The sequence below is a fragment of the Aulonocara sp. 'chitande type north' Nkhata Bay genome, linkage group LG15 (genome assembly GCF_057382095.1).
Source record: "Aulonocara sp. 'chitande type north' Nkhata Bay isolate Kocher_YH1m ecotype deep benthic linkage group LG15, A_spYH_male_GT1.1, whole genome shotgun sequence".
Taxonomy (NCBI): domain Eukaryota; kingdom Metazoa; phylum Chordata; class Actinopteri; order Cichliformes; family Cichlidae; genus Aulonocara; species Aulonocara sp. 'chitande type north' Nkhata Bay.
The window spans coordinates 35,751,396-35,770,219 of record NC_141358.1 but is presented as its reverse complement, the minus strand read 5'-3'; the positions used below and the strand labels follow the sequence as shown (position 1 = coordinate 35,770,219).

General features: G+C 40.9%; 1 protein-coding gene across 1 annotated transcript; it reads left to right on the top strand.

Annotated features, from left to right (window-relative positions):
- The first annotated feature begins 953 nt into the window (after positions 1-953).
- LOC147313541 (uncharacterized) lies at positions 954-18,772 on the top strand. The gene is made up of 10 exons (XM_086263181.1): positions 954-995; positions 1,116-1,265; positions 5,619-5,758; positions 8,696-8,794; positions 9,087-9,218; positions 15,021-15,107; positions 15,200-15,241; positions 15,344-15,406; positions 16,114-16,192; positions 16,306-18,772. Exons 2-10 carry the CDS (start codon positions 1,196-1,198, stop codon positions 16,710-16,712), a joined length of 1,119 nt encoding a protein of 372 aa, XP_086119307.1. The 5' UTR covers positions 954-995; positions 1,116-1,195; the 3' UTR covers positions 16,713-18,772.
- The last annotated feature ends 52 nt before the right edge of the window (positions 18,773-18,824 follow it).

The window sequence follows — 18,824 nt, the reverse complement described above, 5'->3', positions numbered from 1 at the left end:
GGGTGAGAAGTTCGGCCAACCGGGAGGGGCTCAGAGTAGAGCAGCTGCTGCTCCACATCGAAAGGAGCCAGCTGAGGTGGTTCGGGCATCTGACAAGGATGCCTCCTGGGCGCCTCCTGGGTGAGGTGTTCAGGGCATGTCCCACCGGGAGGAGGCCCCGGGGCAGACCCAGGACACGCTGGAGAGATTATATCTCTCGGCTGGCCTGGGAACGCCTTGGTATTCCCCCGGATAAGCTGGAGGAGGTGGCTGGGGAGAGGGAGGTCTGGGCCTCTTTGCTTAGGCTGCTGCCCCCGCGACCCGGCCTCGGATAAAGCGGATGAAGATGGATGGACGCTGAGATACCAGGTATCACATTAAAGCTACATTTAAACCACAAAGCTTTAATCTGCCAAGCCCAACATTGTAATTAAAGCATTTTAATGAGGGGTCCAGACACTTGGCATAACTGAATGTGTCCATCTTTTTGTTGACCGACTTTCATGAAGTTCATGTTGGTAGTTTTTGCATTGCGATGAGTACAAACAGAATAACAATTTTAAACGAAGGGAATCCTTTTGTGGTATTATGAGGGATTACATAACATCGCAATTAATATTTCATCTACTTATTTCTGAAAACATATCTGTCTGATATGTTTGTAAACTTTTATCCTTATCTTTCCTTTGTTTTCAGCATTTGCTCTTTTCTGGCTTCTCTCAACCACCCTTCCTGCAGAGTTTTTCAGAGAACCTCAGCTGTTATTTTAAGAAAATACCACCCAAATCTGTCCTTGAGGGAAAGGCATGACCTCACATTCATCCCCTGAGAGGGAAATTACCATGAACTGTCTGTCCTTCCTATTAGACCTTCTTCAGTCTACAAGGATTCCCATGTAATTGGGCCTCCCAGCGGATGTTAATATATCACCAGTGAATCTGCAGCCTGACCTTTGACTCTGAGATATTGCAGACAAGCCAAGCAGCAGGGAGAGAGCAGAAACACACTCTGAGCAGGTGAGGTGGATCAAAGGTTTTAGTCTTCTGCTTTTAGATTCAAAAAATCTACAATACTACCAGAAGTACTAGAGGGATTGTTTTACAAAATACCTTTGGTTTTCAAATTCTGTTTTGCAGCCAGCAATTGTGACAGGCTCACTGTTTTCACGGGATCCTCTGTCCTGCTTGCGTTGATTTTCTAAGCAGACGTCATCGTGATGGAGACACAGCAAACGGCTGGAAGTTTTCCTGCGCTGAGCCAAACCACTGTCACAGCAAGTATAACAGGTACAAGTGTTTGGTCTCAGCTGACCGTAAGGTTCAAAGTTAATAATGTCAGTAAAGAGTGCTCCCTCCAGAATGACGCAAAGCTGCATGAAAGGCTAACAATGCAAAGCGTGGATGTGCTTAGACTGTAAGCAAAGGCATATTTTACTGCTGTTCAGTTGCAGTGTGTGCTAAACGCCTCTGACTGAGTCTGGCTCTGGATCTATTTTCATCCAGGCTCTTCAAACTGTTTCCTCTAATCGCTGCACATTTGAAGCAGATACATAAAGCCTCAGAAGTTATCTTCAGCTTTCACATCAGCTGCCCAGGTGAACTCCCTTCTGCTTGCTTATTTTTCCACTGGCATTGCATGTTGTGGCACACAGAGCTCATTTCCAGCTGGGCTATTTTGGGCTCAGCTGCCAAGATTCTGATCTTTATGGGATTTTAAAACTAAGCACCAGGAATAAACCTTTAAGTAAAATGAAAATCTTATGAGCTTTTAAAAACAGACTAGCAGTTCTGCCAAAGAGCCACTATTTACTTTAAGTTAGTGGGTCTAAATTGCACTTTCCATGCATAATATAAACAGCGCTGACAATATCACAGTATGTTTGGCTGTTAGTCCTAGCACAGTGAGTTTGTTGAGATTTGATGGGAACTGAAAGCTTTTGCAGGTAACGCTTTGTTTTGTTCTTCTGTTATGTCCTGTTCCAGCTGTGGGAGAAAAATATGAGCTTACACGGTGGCTGTAAATCATGTGGCACATTTCCAGCTGCAAGAAGCTTTCATGTGAAGCGGATAAATGTCTGTTTATGAGGTGTAAATTTCAACAGTTTAGGCGTTTCCATTTGCAAAGCAGCTGTGTGGTCAGCAAAATGACGGACTGTCAGAGGAACTTTAATCTCCGACAGTAGATATTACATAATCTTTTTTAGAGACGTCTTTGACACATTAACTGCCATCAAGAGCAATCATGATTTTATGAGAATATGATCACTTTAGACTGTAGCTCTCAAATAAAACCCACAGCCACTTTATAAGGTACACCTCTTTAACTGTTCATTAACACATATCTATTCAGCCAATCACATGGCAGCAGCTCGGTGCATTTTGGCAAGTAGACATGATCAAAATGAACTGCTGAGACTCAAACCGAGCATTAGAATCAAGCAGAAAGGTGACCTATGCAACTTTGAATGTTGGCGCCAGATAGTCTGAATAATTCAGAAACTGCGTATCTACTGGGATTTTTCCCATATGGCTTTCTCTGGAAAGGAGAAAATATCCATACAGCGGCAGTTCTGAGCAAAAGGGTCTTGCTGATGACAGAGGTCAGAGGAGACTGGTCAGATGCAAAGGGAGCCAAAAGCAGACTCCAAAGGCAGGCGGGAATAAAACACAAAGCACTTGAATGATGGCTAGTTTGCGATCCAAAATTAAAATCTGTGAAAGAAAAACAAATGTAATCCAATTTACTGCCAATAAATGGGAGAAGACAACAGAGACGCAAAGACAAAAAGCAAAAGGAAGGCAGCGCAATAAATACACAAAGGGTTCATTTGAGGAAATAGAAACGGGGGAAATGAGACAGCTGAAACCGACATGAATAATGACACAAAGGACGTGAAACTAAACGCAAGGACACAGGAGACAAATGCATACACACAATAACTTTACACTAAAGGAAACACAAGAAACTCTTTTTTTTTAACTAAGAGCATGAAAATAACTAACAAATCTTCTAAATAATCACAACATTGGGAAAAAACTCAAATAAAGAAAGCTTGTTACATAGTTGCGTACAGTAGCTTGTTACAACCAAGCTACTGTACGCAGAAGAGCTCTGAACTTACAGTAGCAGACCACACCTTGGAGCCAAGAGCAGGAAACTGAACCACAGTTCACACAGGTTCACCAAAAACAGACAACACAAGACTGGAAAAGCATTGCCTGGTTTGATGAGTGTCAGTTTCTGTTGTTCACATGATAGGGTCAACATTTTGCATAAACAACATGAAAACATGGGGCAAACCTGCCTTATATCAACAGTTCAGGCTGCTGAACAGCTCGTTGATGTGATGGTGTGGGGGGGTATTTTCTTGGCACACTTTGGGCCCCTTATTACCAACTGAGCATCGTTAAACAGCCACAGCTTACCTGAGTATTGCTGCTGACCATGTCCATCCCTTTATAACTACAGGGTACAATGATGGATTTATGATCTTAGACTGGTTTCTTGAACACGACAATGAGTTCTTGGTACTCAAATGGGCTCCACAGTCAGCACAACATTGCTACAACTGACCTAAAGCAGCTCTGCATCTTTTGTAGTTAATATTTTCTAGACAAAGTGCTTTACAGTTTCAAATAAAACACAAGGCACAGAAAATCACAAGTTTTAAAGCCATGTGAGTTGCAGCTGATCTGGAACAAAAGCAATTTCTGAATAAATTTGCAATTAAGATTTTCGAGAAATGCAATCTCAGTGATTCTGACTTTAATCAGAAGAAAACTATGTCTTAAATTAAAGTATCTGCCAAGTTGCGAAATATTCCAAGACTTTCACTCATTCGAAGCATGATTCAAAGCTCTTGGGAAAAGATTCCGGTCTACGTTATCAAACACTGCTTAAGTCAGAAGCGGCTAAGAGCAGAAGAGCAAGTGTGATTAAAAAGATGTCGGACCCTGAAGTGAATATTGGATTTCATGGGCTGTAAAGTCCAAAGCATTCACAGATGTCTGTTATCTGAGCCAACAGAAGCAACATATTTCTAAGTTCTGATCTTATCCAGTTCTCTTTTTTTTAACGATGCTATGACTGCTCAGCACTGGTATTTTCCTACGGTGTAAATCAAAGTACGACAGCCTGTGTTAGCTGGGAAATTGTTACCAAGCACCCCGATGAAGGCCACAAGTTGAAACGGGCTGGTCAAGCAGCAAAGTTTATACCACGAGTGTTGCAGGAGCTTCGACTTCTTTAGAGGACCAAAACTACCAAATTCTCACAAGAAAACTATAAATCAGAACTGATAAGTTCATGAAGTGTGACACAGATTGGTAGTTCAACTTTTATTTGCCAGTGTAGCTATAACATCTAAATGTCATCCACTGTAGCCGTTTATAGCTGGAATGTGTGTCTTCAAATGAACACATAGAAATAAAAAATTAATATAGAAGACTTGCACACAAGCTGGTGAAGTGAAAGCTCCTTATTGATTTGATATGTAAAGAAACCCAACGCACCTTTCCTAGAGGCCTGAGCATGTCAGTGCAGGGGTTGATCTGACCGTGTCAGCAGAAATAGTCCATTGACAACAACAGAGAGGTGAGGCATTTCTATACCAACGGCAGTGAAAGCTACCTGGACAATTCTGCTAACACGCTTCCTGTTTAGTTGTGATGCACTTTGTGATCTTTGTCTCAAAAGGTCATATAGAAATAAAATTTTACTTATTTATATTGCTTAATTTATGTCACCCATAGGGCATGAGTGGAGACTGAGTGGAGAGTCAGTCATGTGCTATGGGCTTCACGGTCACCAAATGTCAGCCCAGCTAGACACTGGGCAGGTTTCTGGGCTGATCTTTTGAGAAAAATATCCTGCAGTCCAGCATCAAATCAAGCCATCAGATAGCTGCGGCTCCCTAAGCCTGGTTCTGCCAGAGGTTAAAAGGGAGTTTTTCCTTCCCACTGTCGCCAAGGGCTTGTTAGAAGGGTCATCAACTGCTTTGGGTTTTCTCTGTATTATTGTCGATTGTTTACTTTAACATATAAAACACATTGAGGCAACTGTTGTTGTGATTTGGAACTATAGAAATAAAACTGAAATGAGCTGAATTGTGTTGATTTCCCTTTAATTTGTTGCCAGTCTGTAGCTTTGTGTCGGTCTGTTTGTGTTCACCTTCGAACTAAACAGTGACTAAAATCCCGTAAAACTGTTACGTGACGCAAATGAAGCCGTTTAGGAGTCGACCTTTGCTACAGTCACACTTTTGCATTATTGCTAAATTACCTGTTTCATGTCGGGAAATGGATTGAAACACTGACTCGGCATCAGTTAGATGCTTGCTCTGCAGTTTGCTTACACACAAGGAACGCCCTGTGTACACATACGCATAGTTTTAGATACATACACACAAATATTTACTCATATAAACCACAAATACTGCAATCTTTGTAAACACATGATTTGAAGGCGTGCGGACATCAAATACACAAATACACATAGGTTTTAGTGAAATTGTGACACACAAACATTATCCTAAATCCGTTAATTAACCAAAATATACACATGTAAGAATTTCTGTGCTCTCACACAAATTCATCCTCATAATAATTTGACCCTTTATGTCCTCTCTTCGTGGTTCCCAGGGGCTACCATGGTATCCATGGATACTATGTCTCGCTTCCACGGGGAAGGAGTTCGCTACAAAGCCAAGCTGATTGGCATGGACCCAGTACCCGACGCCCTCGGAGAAAAGATGTGCAGAGACTCCATGATGAAACTAAAGGTAGTCCACCGCCAAAGTAAACTGACTTCTGTCTGCTCTTGATTAAACTGGTTGATTTCCTGTAAGATCAATCTTCATTTTTTCACTTTATCAGAGAAAAAAATCAAAGATAAACACCAGACGTTTAATATTTCATGACTGCTGAGATTAATGTTATCATTTGGAGGTACTTGTATTTCACAGACCAATATTTTTTTAAGCATCACAGCAAAAGTATTTAAAAGCTACGTCAAGATCTGGGAGGATATATTTTTTCTGTCCTTCTGTCCATTTCGGTCAGCGCTCAGATGTCTCAATATCTAATGGAGGATTTGCATGAAAGTTATCACAGACATTTTTGGTTCCAAGATAAAAATGAAAAATAAGAAAGTCCTTGTTGTCTTGTGGTGACCCTTCCATCTAAAAAGAAAGGAATAAATCTTTAAAGTAAGTTAGGTGACAAGCAACAGAAAAGAAAATCATGTGCTATACTGTACTTAAAGATCCCAATCTTAAGTATTCAGATTCAGTAGTGTTGACAGTTAGAACTTACTTTCTGTCTTCTGTTTTAGTTTTTTAACCATAGACTGTATATAAAAGAAGGCCAAAGCCACTACACCGTTTGGTTTACTGACTCCGTTTTTGACTTGAGCTCTGCAGGTCATTATAAAGATCTGCCTTGCTTTTAAAGTGAAAACAAAACATCACATGTGTTAAGGTTAATTTACACCTCAGAGCCCTACTCTAAAAAACTGTCACAGCGAAAGAAAAGACACTAAACTAGCAGTTCAATTACAACTCAAACATTACATTACATTACATATAACATTACAGCTAACAAAGGCAGCTAGCCAACAAAGAAGAGCCACTCAGTGCTTCAGAGACAGAGAGTGAAAGTGGACAGTGTATCCATTTTTTTGTTTATTAATATAAAACCCATCTGTGAGGCCGGGGGCAGTACAGAAAGGACTCCCTTAGACTGCTTTTTAGTTTCAGTTTCCTTGTTTTCCACTGAGATATCAGTGTTATTAGTTAGCTAAATGTAAGTCTTTTAGCAGCAACACATCTGTACTGGCATGTGACGGTGCTGCACAGGCTCTAAAAACTAACTTTAACCACTTAAATCCAGCTCCATGCAGAGTGTTAAATCTATGGTTATTTTTAGAGGAAGCCTCTGTGATGTAAGTTAACACGTATTGTTTCATGCACATTTTTTATGCACTGTCTATGATATGAGTCATACGTAGGAAAAGCTCCTGATTGCTGTTTGTTTCAGTGGAAGAGCATGCATCAGTGAGTTCAGATCTTAAAGTTTTTCTTTGTGTTTGAGTTTATTTGCTAACTACAAGGTTTTAAATACTCACAGACTGCAGACTGAAAACTGTCAGAAACAGACTCGATGTGTAGTTTTTGGACCTTTGTAGACCTTTCTGATGGCATTTGAATTTGACAAAGCATTATTATTAAATATTTTTTAAAAAGAAACTCTTCCTTAACACAGTTTTAACTCTATGTTTGATGAATGAGCAGTGTCTTTGTTTTTTCAGAAAGAAAATGAGTTGTGGGAACATTCCTGCTGTGGAAAAATGGCTTGTAATGCCTCTGACATCCTGTTGACTCCTGACGTGTTCTTCTAATCTCAAAGGACTTTGCATGATGCAGTGAGAGTTTGTTTGGAGAAGCGCACCACAGCTTTTGTAAAAAGTCAAAAAAGGGGGGAAACAATAATAAACGATAAACAGACACGGTCCACGGGGAACGGACAGAGCGAGGTCACAATCACTCAAAATTGTAATCACACTTGTGCGATCTGTCAAGACCGTCAGTGTCAGCATGCATCTAATGTAGTGTGAATAACTTTAAACTGCAATCAGCGATCACACACACACTGCTTTGAATATAAATGTTTATACCATACACAATACATTACAACACAGTTAGAAGAAACACACTACAGCACTGGTGTGAGTCACCGATCGCAGTCACAGGAAGGACATCATAGTAACGAGTATAAAAATACAGACGGCAGGAGCCAAACCACAAATCACTCAGCAAATAGAATCAAAGAGTGAACTTTGTGCAGGTGACTGTGGAGTAGCTCAGGATGTGTTTGACACAGATCTGACTGCTGTGAAGGCCAATTCAGGGTCTCTGGGTGATTGTTTGATAGCAACTGCAGAATCGCAGCTTTGCATAGGAATAATGTAAGCTGTGTACAGTACTGTGCAAAGGTCTCGAGCCATGCCTGATGTTTGTCAAGACCAGTTTTAAAAAACCGCGAGAACATCTGGCTGCTTGGAAGTGTGACTCAAGACTTTTGCACGGTATACTTGTTGCATGTTTTGAGACCTATATATTTTATACAATTTAAATATAATAATTTATCAATAAAATGTGTATAATGCTGAGAAGAGGACACCTTTATGAAATATAATATAAAAAGCAACCTGCGAAAACCACCCAAACCACACACTCAGCAATAGCAAAGACACAGCTTCCAGTAGGAAAAAGTGCTTAGAAAACCTACCCAGATCGATTGGGACTGAAACAGATCCACTGCCAATGTTTTTGTGGCTGTAAATCATGGATTAAAACAATTTCACAAAGTAAACCATCAAAGAAAGCACTTGCTTTTTTGTTAGCAGCAATGATCTGTACATCCTGGTTTGTAAGAGGTCCTTTCAGCAGACCACTTCTGGCTGCAGATACAATGTTCCCTCCGGCTGTCCCGGCATGCTTACTGGTGGTGTTACATCAATCGTAGACACAATGACTGTGAAATATGTCAGAACTGTTCTGTCGGTTAATTCGTTTAGCTTTACTCCTTAATGTGAGATTCATCTCGCTTTTTATGTGTGCTCTGACTTATCTCATTGGAATATATGTCTGTCATTTCATGTTTACTTCTTATTCAGCTCACCTGTGCTGTGCTGTTGTGTGAATGTGTGTGTGCTAAAGGGCTTTGAGGTAGCAGGAAGGAAACAGGGAATCCACAAGAGGAGAATTTGGTTGAAAATTTCCTCCAGTGGCTTGAAAATTCTGGATGAAAGGACCGGGGTGAGTCAAGCAAGGGATTTCCCAACATGTGTTGTGTTGTCCTCAAATTGTAGCGCCCCCTTTAGGTTGATAGTTAGTCTTAAAATGACTGTGATTCTTCAGTGGACAGTTCATGCTTGGATTGCATAATAAAAGTATTTTATTACACTGCAGTTTATTTTCCAAAACTGGAAAATCTTAAGAGGTGGAGATGATATTTACACAAGTGCTGAGGATCAGTATCATAAAGCTGTTCTTATTTTGGTGGTTAGAGTTTCTTGTATAATAAATAAAAGATAAATCCTCATTTCAGGCTGTTCTTCACGACCATGAGAGGAGCAGGATCAGCTCTTTGACCAAAGATGAGTCTGACCCCAGAGCTCTGGCTTACATCTACCAGCATCAAGACAACTACATCCTCTTCTACATCAAGATGGCTAACCTGGTAACGAAACACAGTACTAAAGCAGAAACAGGTGGTGTTATTAAATACTGCTAATATTAATGCTAATACTGCTAATACTGCCACATAACATATAAACATTTAATAGATTATTATATAAAAATGATTTAATAAGTCATTTATTAGCAAAAATGTTTACTATAACTCCTCCAGTGGGCACATATAGCAAGTATAGTTGTTTAAGCACATAAAAAAATACTGAGCCACCGCAATGCAATTTAATGCTGACATGATTTATCAGCATTATTTAACTTCATTTAACCATCAAACCATCCATTCTCTTCAGCTTATCAGGGTCACAGGGGGGCTGGACCCTATCGCAGCTGTGAGAGGTGGGGTACAGAATGGACCAGTAACCTTCTGATATATTAAAAAAATTAGATGAAATTCAAATGAATTCAATTTTATTTATACAGCGCCAAATCACAACAACAGTCGCCTCAAGGTGCTTTATATTGTAAGGTAGACCCTACAATAATACATACAGAGAAAAACCCAAGAATCATATGACTCCTATGAGCAAGCGCTTTGGCGACAGTGGGAAGGAAAAATTGCCTTTAAACAGGAAGAAACCTCCAGCAGAGCCAGGCTCAATGAAAATATACATTTTCATGCAGGAGGCATTTTTTTGCAATTTACTGCTCACAGTAGCAGTGCATGTTTGACAGATTCAGTCTGGACGGAGGAGAGAAACCTCAATTTCTGTGCAGTGTATTTATCTGTGTAGCATTAAAGTTCATTCTAAATAAATACAGTTAGCTTGCTCGAGCAGCATTTACGGAATATTTCAAAATTCAGACTAATGGTGTCAAAGCCTGAACTTGAGATGATTATTCATGCTTTTATTTCCTCCTGTTTAGACTACTATAGTTGTGTCTTTTTACTTGTTTTTTTTTTTTCTTTTTTAGCTTCTCTTTTCTTTTCTCTTTTTTTTTTTTCGCAATGGGGCATCACACGCTGAGAGGCGTTTTTTCCATGACATGCAAACAAATAGGGTTTGTTTTGGTAAGCCCTCTGAGACTACTGTTCTGCTGTCTGCAGTCAGTCAAAGTCTTTATTGTGTGCAGCAATTTAACCACTAGTTGTGTTTATGTTAATGTTGGGTATTGTATGAAAACATGTCAGTTGATGATGAAATGCTTTAATTTAAGGGAGTTCATTTTGGGGGGATTCAAATTTAAAAGACAAAATGTTAAGAAGCACTAAAGAAATTGTCATGCATATCTACTTGTGATTTCTTCAGTACAGAGAAACCTTTGTGTTCACATGTTGTGGTGCTCAAGGGCAGGGAAAAGAGATAATTTACTGATACATATACATATGTAATACTGTGAAAAACTCTTGAGCCACCCTTGATTTCTTCATATTTTGTTGAAGAAATCAAGGGTGGTTTGGGGCAATAGCTCCTCAGGCTGTAGAAAAGTCTTTTAAAGATTTTCTTTGGACATTGGCTGCTTTTCCACTTATTTGCAGTCCAGCCTGTGTGCCTGAACAATGTCAGATTATTTATTCTGTTTGTTTGTTTGATCATAAGTTATAGAACTTATGTCTACACACAGCAAACAATATAGAAAGTACCGATTTTAATTTTTTTTTTTTTTTTTTTTTTTTTTTTTTTTTTTTTTTGCCTGTCCTGTTTGGCTCTTTTGCCATCAGAATTGTTGTCTAAAGGCAAAGAAAGATGCCCAACGGATTTACTTTACCAAATTGACCATCCCAGCCTTGCCGTAATGGTCCATTTGATTCACCTTTTATTGTTTCTTTTATTTTCACTTACTGAATACGGGACAGACTTGACTGGGGGAAAGAAGGGGAGAAAGAAAGAGGGAAAGAGAAACAGCTGAGAAGAGGGACGGGGGAGAAGGGCAAAAGACAAAAACCAACAGAATGGGCAGAGAAGAAAAAAATGCATATATCAATCACCTGGGTCACCTGCTGAGAAAGAAAAAAGAAAACAAGCAGAAGAGAACAAGAGCAACAGAACAAACAACATCACAATGATATATGGGAATATGACAGCAAATACCAAATATTAAACATCATTGTGCAGCACATAAGATCAACAGAACACAGTGTGCTTTGAGGTAGGAGCCAAAAAGGGTGTAGTTTGTGGGTGTGATCACCCATGTGTACACCTGTGAGCATGGACGCGCTTGTTTTTTGTTTTTTAAAAGGTTCCTTCTTGTAATAATCTGCTAGAGGGTGTGGGGGGGCCACAGCCCCGTCCTCCAGGGCATGAAGCAGGTATGGAGGAGATCAAAACTCCAGACATCCAGAGGCCCCCAGAACACAAGAGACCAAGGAAGACCAACAGAGGGGCAGCTGCGCCACTGTCCCAGAAAGAGCTGAGGAGAGTCCCAGATGAGGGCTCACTCAGCAGCTGCGGAGCAGAAGCCAGGGGGAGTTGCAGTGCCTCCTCTGCACCCTGGTGACATACCCCTACTCCAAGGTCCTGCATGTGTGGGTGGTTGTGGTGGAGCGGGAAGAGGGAGGCAGCTGGAGATGGGGAGGGAAGGAAGGGAGGGGCAAGTGACCCCTCCCTGGGGCCAGCTCCCCCGCTGACCCCAGTAGGCACCCCCATACTCCACGACCCGCCAGGGAAAGGGGGCCCAGGCCCATCCAGACCGGGCCCAGTGCAGCAGCGCCTCCCGGCCCCACAGAGCCTGGGACAGTCCACCCAACCCCACCACAGAGAAAACTGCACCCACCCCACCATCCACTCATCTTCCAGACTACATAAGACAATAAACACCCAGGCTGAGATCTTCCTCCACCTCTCCTGTATCTCCCCCTCCTGCAGAGGGAGCTCCTGAGGAGAGGAAAGCTCCTGCAAGATGTGACAATCTCCCCCACCAGTTGAAGAGCCCCCCAGGTGGCTCGATGCACCGGCGGCACCCTGCTCCAGGGCTGGGCCCCCATGCACCCACCCGCCCACAACCCCAGCAACACACCAACCAGGACCCAAGCCCCCGAGGCCCGGTCCGGGTCCCAGCCCAGAGACGGAGCGCCCCCAGAACCTCACGCCCATCCCGGACCCACCCAGGGGCAGCCAGGCTACCAGGTCAGTAACCCACGTCCGTCAGCACAGACCCTCCCCTAGCCCCGCTGCACGCAGCCGCGAGGAAACAGTCACCTGAGAGCCAACAGAGCCCCTAACCGGACATGACCGCTACCCCGGGTTGAGCCCCCCAAGGAAGATGCCTCCGGGGAACCCCCCGACGCCCTAAGCCTGTCCCTACCCCCACACCAATCACAACAGTGAAGGCGGGACCAAACTATGACCCCCCACCCCCACTAGGTGATGGAGCTGATCAAAGGAGCCCAGAGCGATTGATCTGATGTGGTGGCAGAGGCTGTATCAAGACTAATGTAATCTAATAGATAATTTCTATATTGGTTAGAATTAAGATTATTTTTATTTTTCCAGTTCATGAGGACTGTTTTCTTGGCTATGCATAGGGCAGTGAAAACCATATGGGCTATATTCTTTTCTGAAGTGACATTATCTAAGCTGCCCAACAAACACACTAAGGGTGAAGTTTGAATGTTACATTTCAGACACTTTGATAAGTCTTCACATATCTCGCGCCAAAACTTCTGAACTGGTGGACAGAACCAAAGAGCGTGGATATAATTGTCCGGTGAATTGGTTTGGCAGTGTGAGCAGTTGTTGGTAGACGTAAAGCCCATCTTGAACATCCGATGACCTGTATAGTGCACTCTATGTAATATTTTGTATTGAATTAATTGAAGACTGGGATTTCTAATTAGATGAAAGGTTTTTAAGCAAATCTGAGACCAGAAGTTTAGGTCTAAGTTAACTGATAAATCCGCTTCCCATTTTGCAATAGGAAGTGATATTGATTCATCTGTTTTAGAAAGCATTCTGTATATTTTGGATAGTAATTTGGGGGTTTTAAGAGTAAGAAATTGAACCACACTTGGTGGTGTTTGTAGTTCAACTTGACCCGGTTTAAATTTCTTTTTTACTATGGATTTAATTTGTTGATATTCTAAAAATCTTTTCTTGTTGATCCCATATTTTGTAACTAGTCCGTCAAATGAAATAAATTCTGTTCCTTCTAGTATATGTTCTAAATATTTGATTCCTTTACCACTCCAATCTGAAAAGTTTATCATATTATTGTTTTGTAATATGTCAGGGTTGTTCCAGATAGGTGTACGTTTGCATGGGATTAATGAAGACGCCGTCAATTTTAGAAACTCCCACCATGCTGTCAGAGAAGAGCTGATGTTGATGCTTTTAAAGCATTCATGTCGTTGGATGTTTGAGCTGATAAATGGTAGGTCTGAGATCTCTAGATTATTGCAAAGTGCTTGTTCTACATCTAGCCAAGGTTCATCTAAGAGGGTGTGTTTTAGCCATCCTGAGATAAACTGAAGCCTGTTGGCTAAGAAGTAGTGCTGAAAGTTAGGCAGTTCTAGTCCTCCTTTATCCTTGGTCTTTTGTAGTGTTTTTAAGCTTATACGTGGGGGTTTATTTTTCCAAAGGAATTTGGACATACATGAATCTAGCGATCTGAACCAATCTTGTGGCGGTTTAGTTGGGATCATTGAGAATAAATAATTTATTTTTGGTAAGACCATCATTTTTATAGCGGCAACCCTTCCCATGAGTGATATGGGTAGACATTTCCATCTAGCCAGATCATCTTCTACCTTCTTTAAAAGTGGGATATGGTTTAATTTAGTTAGATCTGCAAGCTTGGGAGAAACATTAATACCTAAATATTTTATATTTCCCGATTGCAGTGGTGTAGAAGAGGAATTATGGAAGGAGCAATTAATCGGTAGGACTGTAGATTTTGACCAGTTAATTGAGTAATCTGATATTCTTGCAAAAGAGTTTATCAATTCAATCAATTCTTTTTACTTGTTTTAACAAATCAGCCTTAAATCGTCTTCAGACTGTGCAGAATGCTGCAGCCCGTCTCTTAACAGGCACCAAGAGAAGATCTCATATTACTCCAGTTTTAGCCTCCCTTCACTGGTTGCCTGTAAGTTTTAGGTTTCATTTTAAAATTTTAGTTCTAACCTTTAGGGCCCTACATGGTCAAGCTCCCCAATATTTATCTGACCTGCTGAAACCACATTCATCTTCTCGAGCTTTAAGCTCATTAGATGAGAGACTGCTGGTGGTACCGCGCACTCGTTTTAACCCTCTTGAGGCAGGCGTTGCCGATTTGCAACAGTTAAAAACTAACAACCTGATTACCCCACAAACATATTTTATGAGGTTTTTTTTACTCAGAAGTACCACTGCAGGACTTGGTTGTGCATTAGCAACAAAAAGTTTAATTTGAGCCTGAGAGGGTTAAAACTCGTGGTGATCGTGCCTTTCAGACTTTGGCACCACGGTTGTGGAATTCTCTTCCACTGTCTCTACGCTGCACGTACTCCATTGATTCTTTTAAAAAAAACAGCTTAAGACATTTTTATTTAGAAAAGCATTTGAATAATTTCCTCCTTTGTTTTTTTATTGTTTTATTGTATTACATTGCTGTTTTATTTACTGTTACATTGTTTTATATTTCCATTTCTTGTGTTGTAAAGCACTTTGTGATTTTTATCTGTGAAAAGCGCTATATAAATACATTTTACTTACTTACTTACATTCTCCTCAAAACAGGCATGCAAAGCAAACTTTAAAAAGCCAGCTCATCGTGAACGAGAATGATTGTCACTATAGTTTGTTTTGCATGTGGCTGCATTGGCCTGTTAAGAGTTTGCACAGCAGTAAGATGTTTTATCTGTGTCTCTCAGGCACATCCAGTGTTCCTCGACATCCAGGAAGTTTGTCAGCATGTGGACCGAGAGATCTCGCAGCAGCCTGCAGAGACACCAACACAAGTCAGAAAGAAGTTTTTTTTTTGTCCCTGTGCTTTTGGTTGGTTTATTTGTTAGCTTTCACTCACCACTGTTGGTTTTTTTTTCTGTTTTAGGGCGCTTCTTTACTGGTTCTACACAAGAGCTCAGCAGCAGAGGTTCATTATTTTTAATCATCTTCACTTTTTCTAAATGAAGGTGATCCCAAATTTAAACAAAATATTTCTGTGTTTTTATACATGGACTTGCTTACTTTACAGGAACCAGCTCTTGAAGATCTGTTCAGCCCACAGCCAGATGTTTCATCACAGCAGACAAAGCAGGTATAAAACAACAATACAAGTTTTTATGTGAGATAACAGCCATATTTCACATGAAATAGCTGACAAAAGCAAGTGTCCAAAGTTGGGTTGAAATGGTAGGAGGCTAAGCAGCAGTGTCTCCCAGTTTCTGATTTTTCCCAGGGGATCCTGAAGTTGTCCCAGATTAGATATGCGATCTCTCCAGTTGATTGTGGTTTTACCCTGGGGTCTCCAAACCTCCAAAGGGAGGCTTGTCCGAACTCCTCGTCCCCTCTCTCAGGCTGAGCGCAGCCTGCCTGAGGAGGAAAGTCATTTTAGACACTTGGGTTCATGACCTTACTCTTTTAGTTATTCGTGACTATTTTTAGTTTGGTTTATATTATTTTCACAGTTAGTTTCTTTAATAAATTGTGATTTTATAGTGCTATATGTATACATCTTTCTTGTATACTTGTATATGATATTATTTGTATATTATACTTTTACAGGTGCTCACTGTGTTTAAGTTTAACTTTTTAACTAAAGTCTAGCTTTGATCCTAATTAATAATTTTTTTCACCCCCAGTGTCACTTATTAGTTTAGTTGTAGCTCATTATAATAGCTTTGGTGCAGCATTATGGAATCTCGCAAAATAAGACGATTGTAATACAACTACACTTCTGTCTCCTCACTTTTAGGTAACATGTAGGTGAGAATTTATATTTTATTCTCTCCTTGTTTCTGCCAGCAGCCCTCATCCACCAATGAGCTGATGGAAGTGTTTTCGACCCCACTGGGGGAGCCTCTGGCACAAACTCAGATCCCAGGTATCAGTAAACATAAGGACGCGTTCCTCTTAAAAACAGCAGATTTGTAATAACAGTACACCTCATAGTGTAGCGCTATTTGAAAAACAAAAACTATTTTTCTCCTCCGTCAGAGCCTCCACAGCAACAGCAAGTGCTCTCCAGCTCGCAGATTCTCTCTATGTTCCCCACACATCCTGTAGGTGGCTCTCCATACTCATCTCCCACATACCCTCCAGCCAGCATGCCTTGGGGCCAGCAGGCGCTTCCAGGAAACCAGTGGGCGGCCCCGTGGCCCACTGCGCCTGGCAACATTTCACCATGGGCACCACCAGGTGTCACAGTAGCCCCTACATTAAGCCAGGCTCCCAGCATGGCCAACCCTGTGCCCGGTTTCATGATGGGAGGAAACGCAGCCCCTACGCCCTCTGGTGTTAACAGCTACTTCACCCCTTTAAACTCCTTAAACTCCACCCCTATAGGAACAACAGCAGCGCCACTGTCAGTGTCCTCACCCTTGGAGAACCCCTCCCTCCTTTGAAATGAGTGTAGAAATATGAATTTATTGAGTTCATGTTTTGTTTTTAGAATTTTTAGTAAAAGAAAACACCACTACACACCTACAATGAAGCTCTAAATTATAGCACCAATATTCTTATATCATTCATTTTCTTATATATTTAACTACTTCAAGGGCTGCCATGAGATGAGAGGTGGAGAGGTTTCAAGTCCTTCACAGGGGCTAACAGAGATAGACAGACAACAGTTCGTGCTCATATCCACACCTACGGCTGATTTAGAGTCACCTGTAAACCTAAACCGACTCTAGAAGCCAGAGAGCCCATAGAGAACCACACAGGCACGACCATGAGCACGCAAACGCTACTCAGAAAGCCCCCAGACTGAGCCTGAATCCTCTTGCTGTGAGCCAACAGTGTTGACTCATTTGCCAATATTGTAAACTGAAGTACAGTTATGGTACAAAGTTTACATCCACTCAGCATGGGCATGAATATTGTGGTAATTTGGAGGTTTTAATCATTTATTTGAACAAGAATTGCGTGCACAAGTTTGAATTTATTTTGGGGGTGGGTTTCAAAAATATACATACACAACCATTAATATTTGGTGAAACGTTCCTTAGCAGGTTGCACCTCAATCAGACCCTTTTGGTAGCCATCATCAAGCATTTGGCATAATTCTGACTGGACATTTAACCATTCTTCTTGGCAGAATTCATAGACTTCAGAGTTCAGTTAATTTTGTTCGTTTCCTGGCATGGATCCACCTGTTGAGTGTAGTCCACATATTTTCAATAGGGTTGAGGTCAGGGCTTTGGGAAGGTCATTTAGTTAGCCTGCTTTATCCATTAGGATCATTGTCCTGTTGGAACATCCAGTTGTGTCCAAGTTTCAAGCATCTAACTGTTGATTAGAGATTAATTTGATGAGCTCAGAGGTAGTGCTTCTCCTTCATTATTCAATCCACTTTGTGTAATGTACCAGTACCATTTGCAGCAAAACAGCCCCAGAGCATGATGCTACCACCACCATGCTTGACAGCTGGTACAGTGTCATTAGGCAAAAAAGCTCAATCTTTGTCTCATTTGACCATAAAACTTTTCTCCAGAAACTGTTTGACTTGTCCATGTGGGCAACTGCAAATTTCAGTTGAGGTTGAAGTTGCCAGTTTTGCAGCAGGAGCTTCTTTCTTGATCAATACCCTCTCAGACAGCAATACTCACTTTACTGTGGACAGTGATGCTGCTGTTCCAGACGTTTGCAGTTCATGGCAGGCTTGAGCCTTTTCCTTTCATCTGAGGGTGACAGTTTGGGTCTTCTTTAGACCTTCACAAAGGGATGATCCTGGGATCATCCCTTTGTGAAGGTCTAAAGAAGTTAGAAATGCCCCATTAAACGTCTGGAATAGCCTTCAGAAAGCCCCGACTTTAAACGTCTTGAAAAGTTATGGACTACTCTTAAAATCCAGATCTTTGAACTCTTGTAGCTCAACATGGCAACAGCAAATAAAGAAATAAATATTACAATACTATTACTAACATTAATAAAAGCTTAAACAGACTAACAGACAAACTGTACAATTTTTATTTCTAATGAATATGTAATAAAATGTTTGTGCTGAACAGTGAAATCTGTCAATAAATGCTCAGAACTTCCAACTTTATTTTTTCATACAAATCCTGTAGTCTGTAAATTTATGAGGACTTGATGTTGATCACTTACTATGTTCAGTTTTTTAAACAGGACTTTTTGAAATGGACTGTTTAACCATTTGATTTGTGAAATTTGCTGATATCAAATGAATTCCGACTTTCTGTCTTGTTGAAAGGGATTTTGGGGAAGTTTTTTCTCCTTCTAAATCAGAGTTTGAGGAAGTCTAATTTACACATTATAAAATCTTTTTAAGAAACTTGTGACTTCCTCAGATTTTGGCTATGAAAAGACGGCTGACTACATGACGTGTACAAGATGAATAAATGACATAACGTACGAGGAAACCCCGCTCTTACTTCACTAAAATTCTCGTCCTTTCATGTATTTTTCAACATCTCCTCGTCTTATCTAAATAAGGTTATTTTATTCTTTCCTGCCCTAATTAATTTGCTTTTCTTCACTTCATGCGCTCGCACATA

Excerpts from the sequence above, each read along its gene's own strand:
- LOC147313541 (XM_086263181.1), top strand. The coding sequence starts at position 1,196 with ATGGAGACACAGCAAACGGCTGGAAGTTTTCCTGCGCTGAGCCAAACC. Across the intron at positions 15,242-15,343 it reads ACAAGAGCTCAGCAGCAGAG|GAACCAGCTCTTGAAGATCT; the intron begins GTTCATTATTTT and ends CTTACTTTACAG. Across the intron at positions 15,407-16,113 it reads CATCACAGCAGACAAAGCAG|CAGCCCTCATCCACCAATGA; the intron begins GTATAAAACAAC and ends TGTTTCTGCCAG.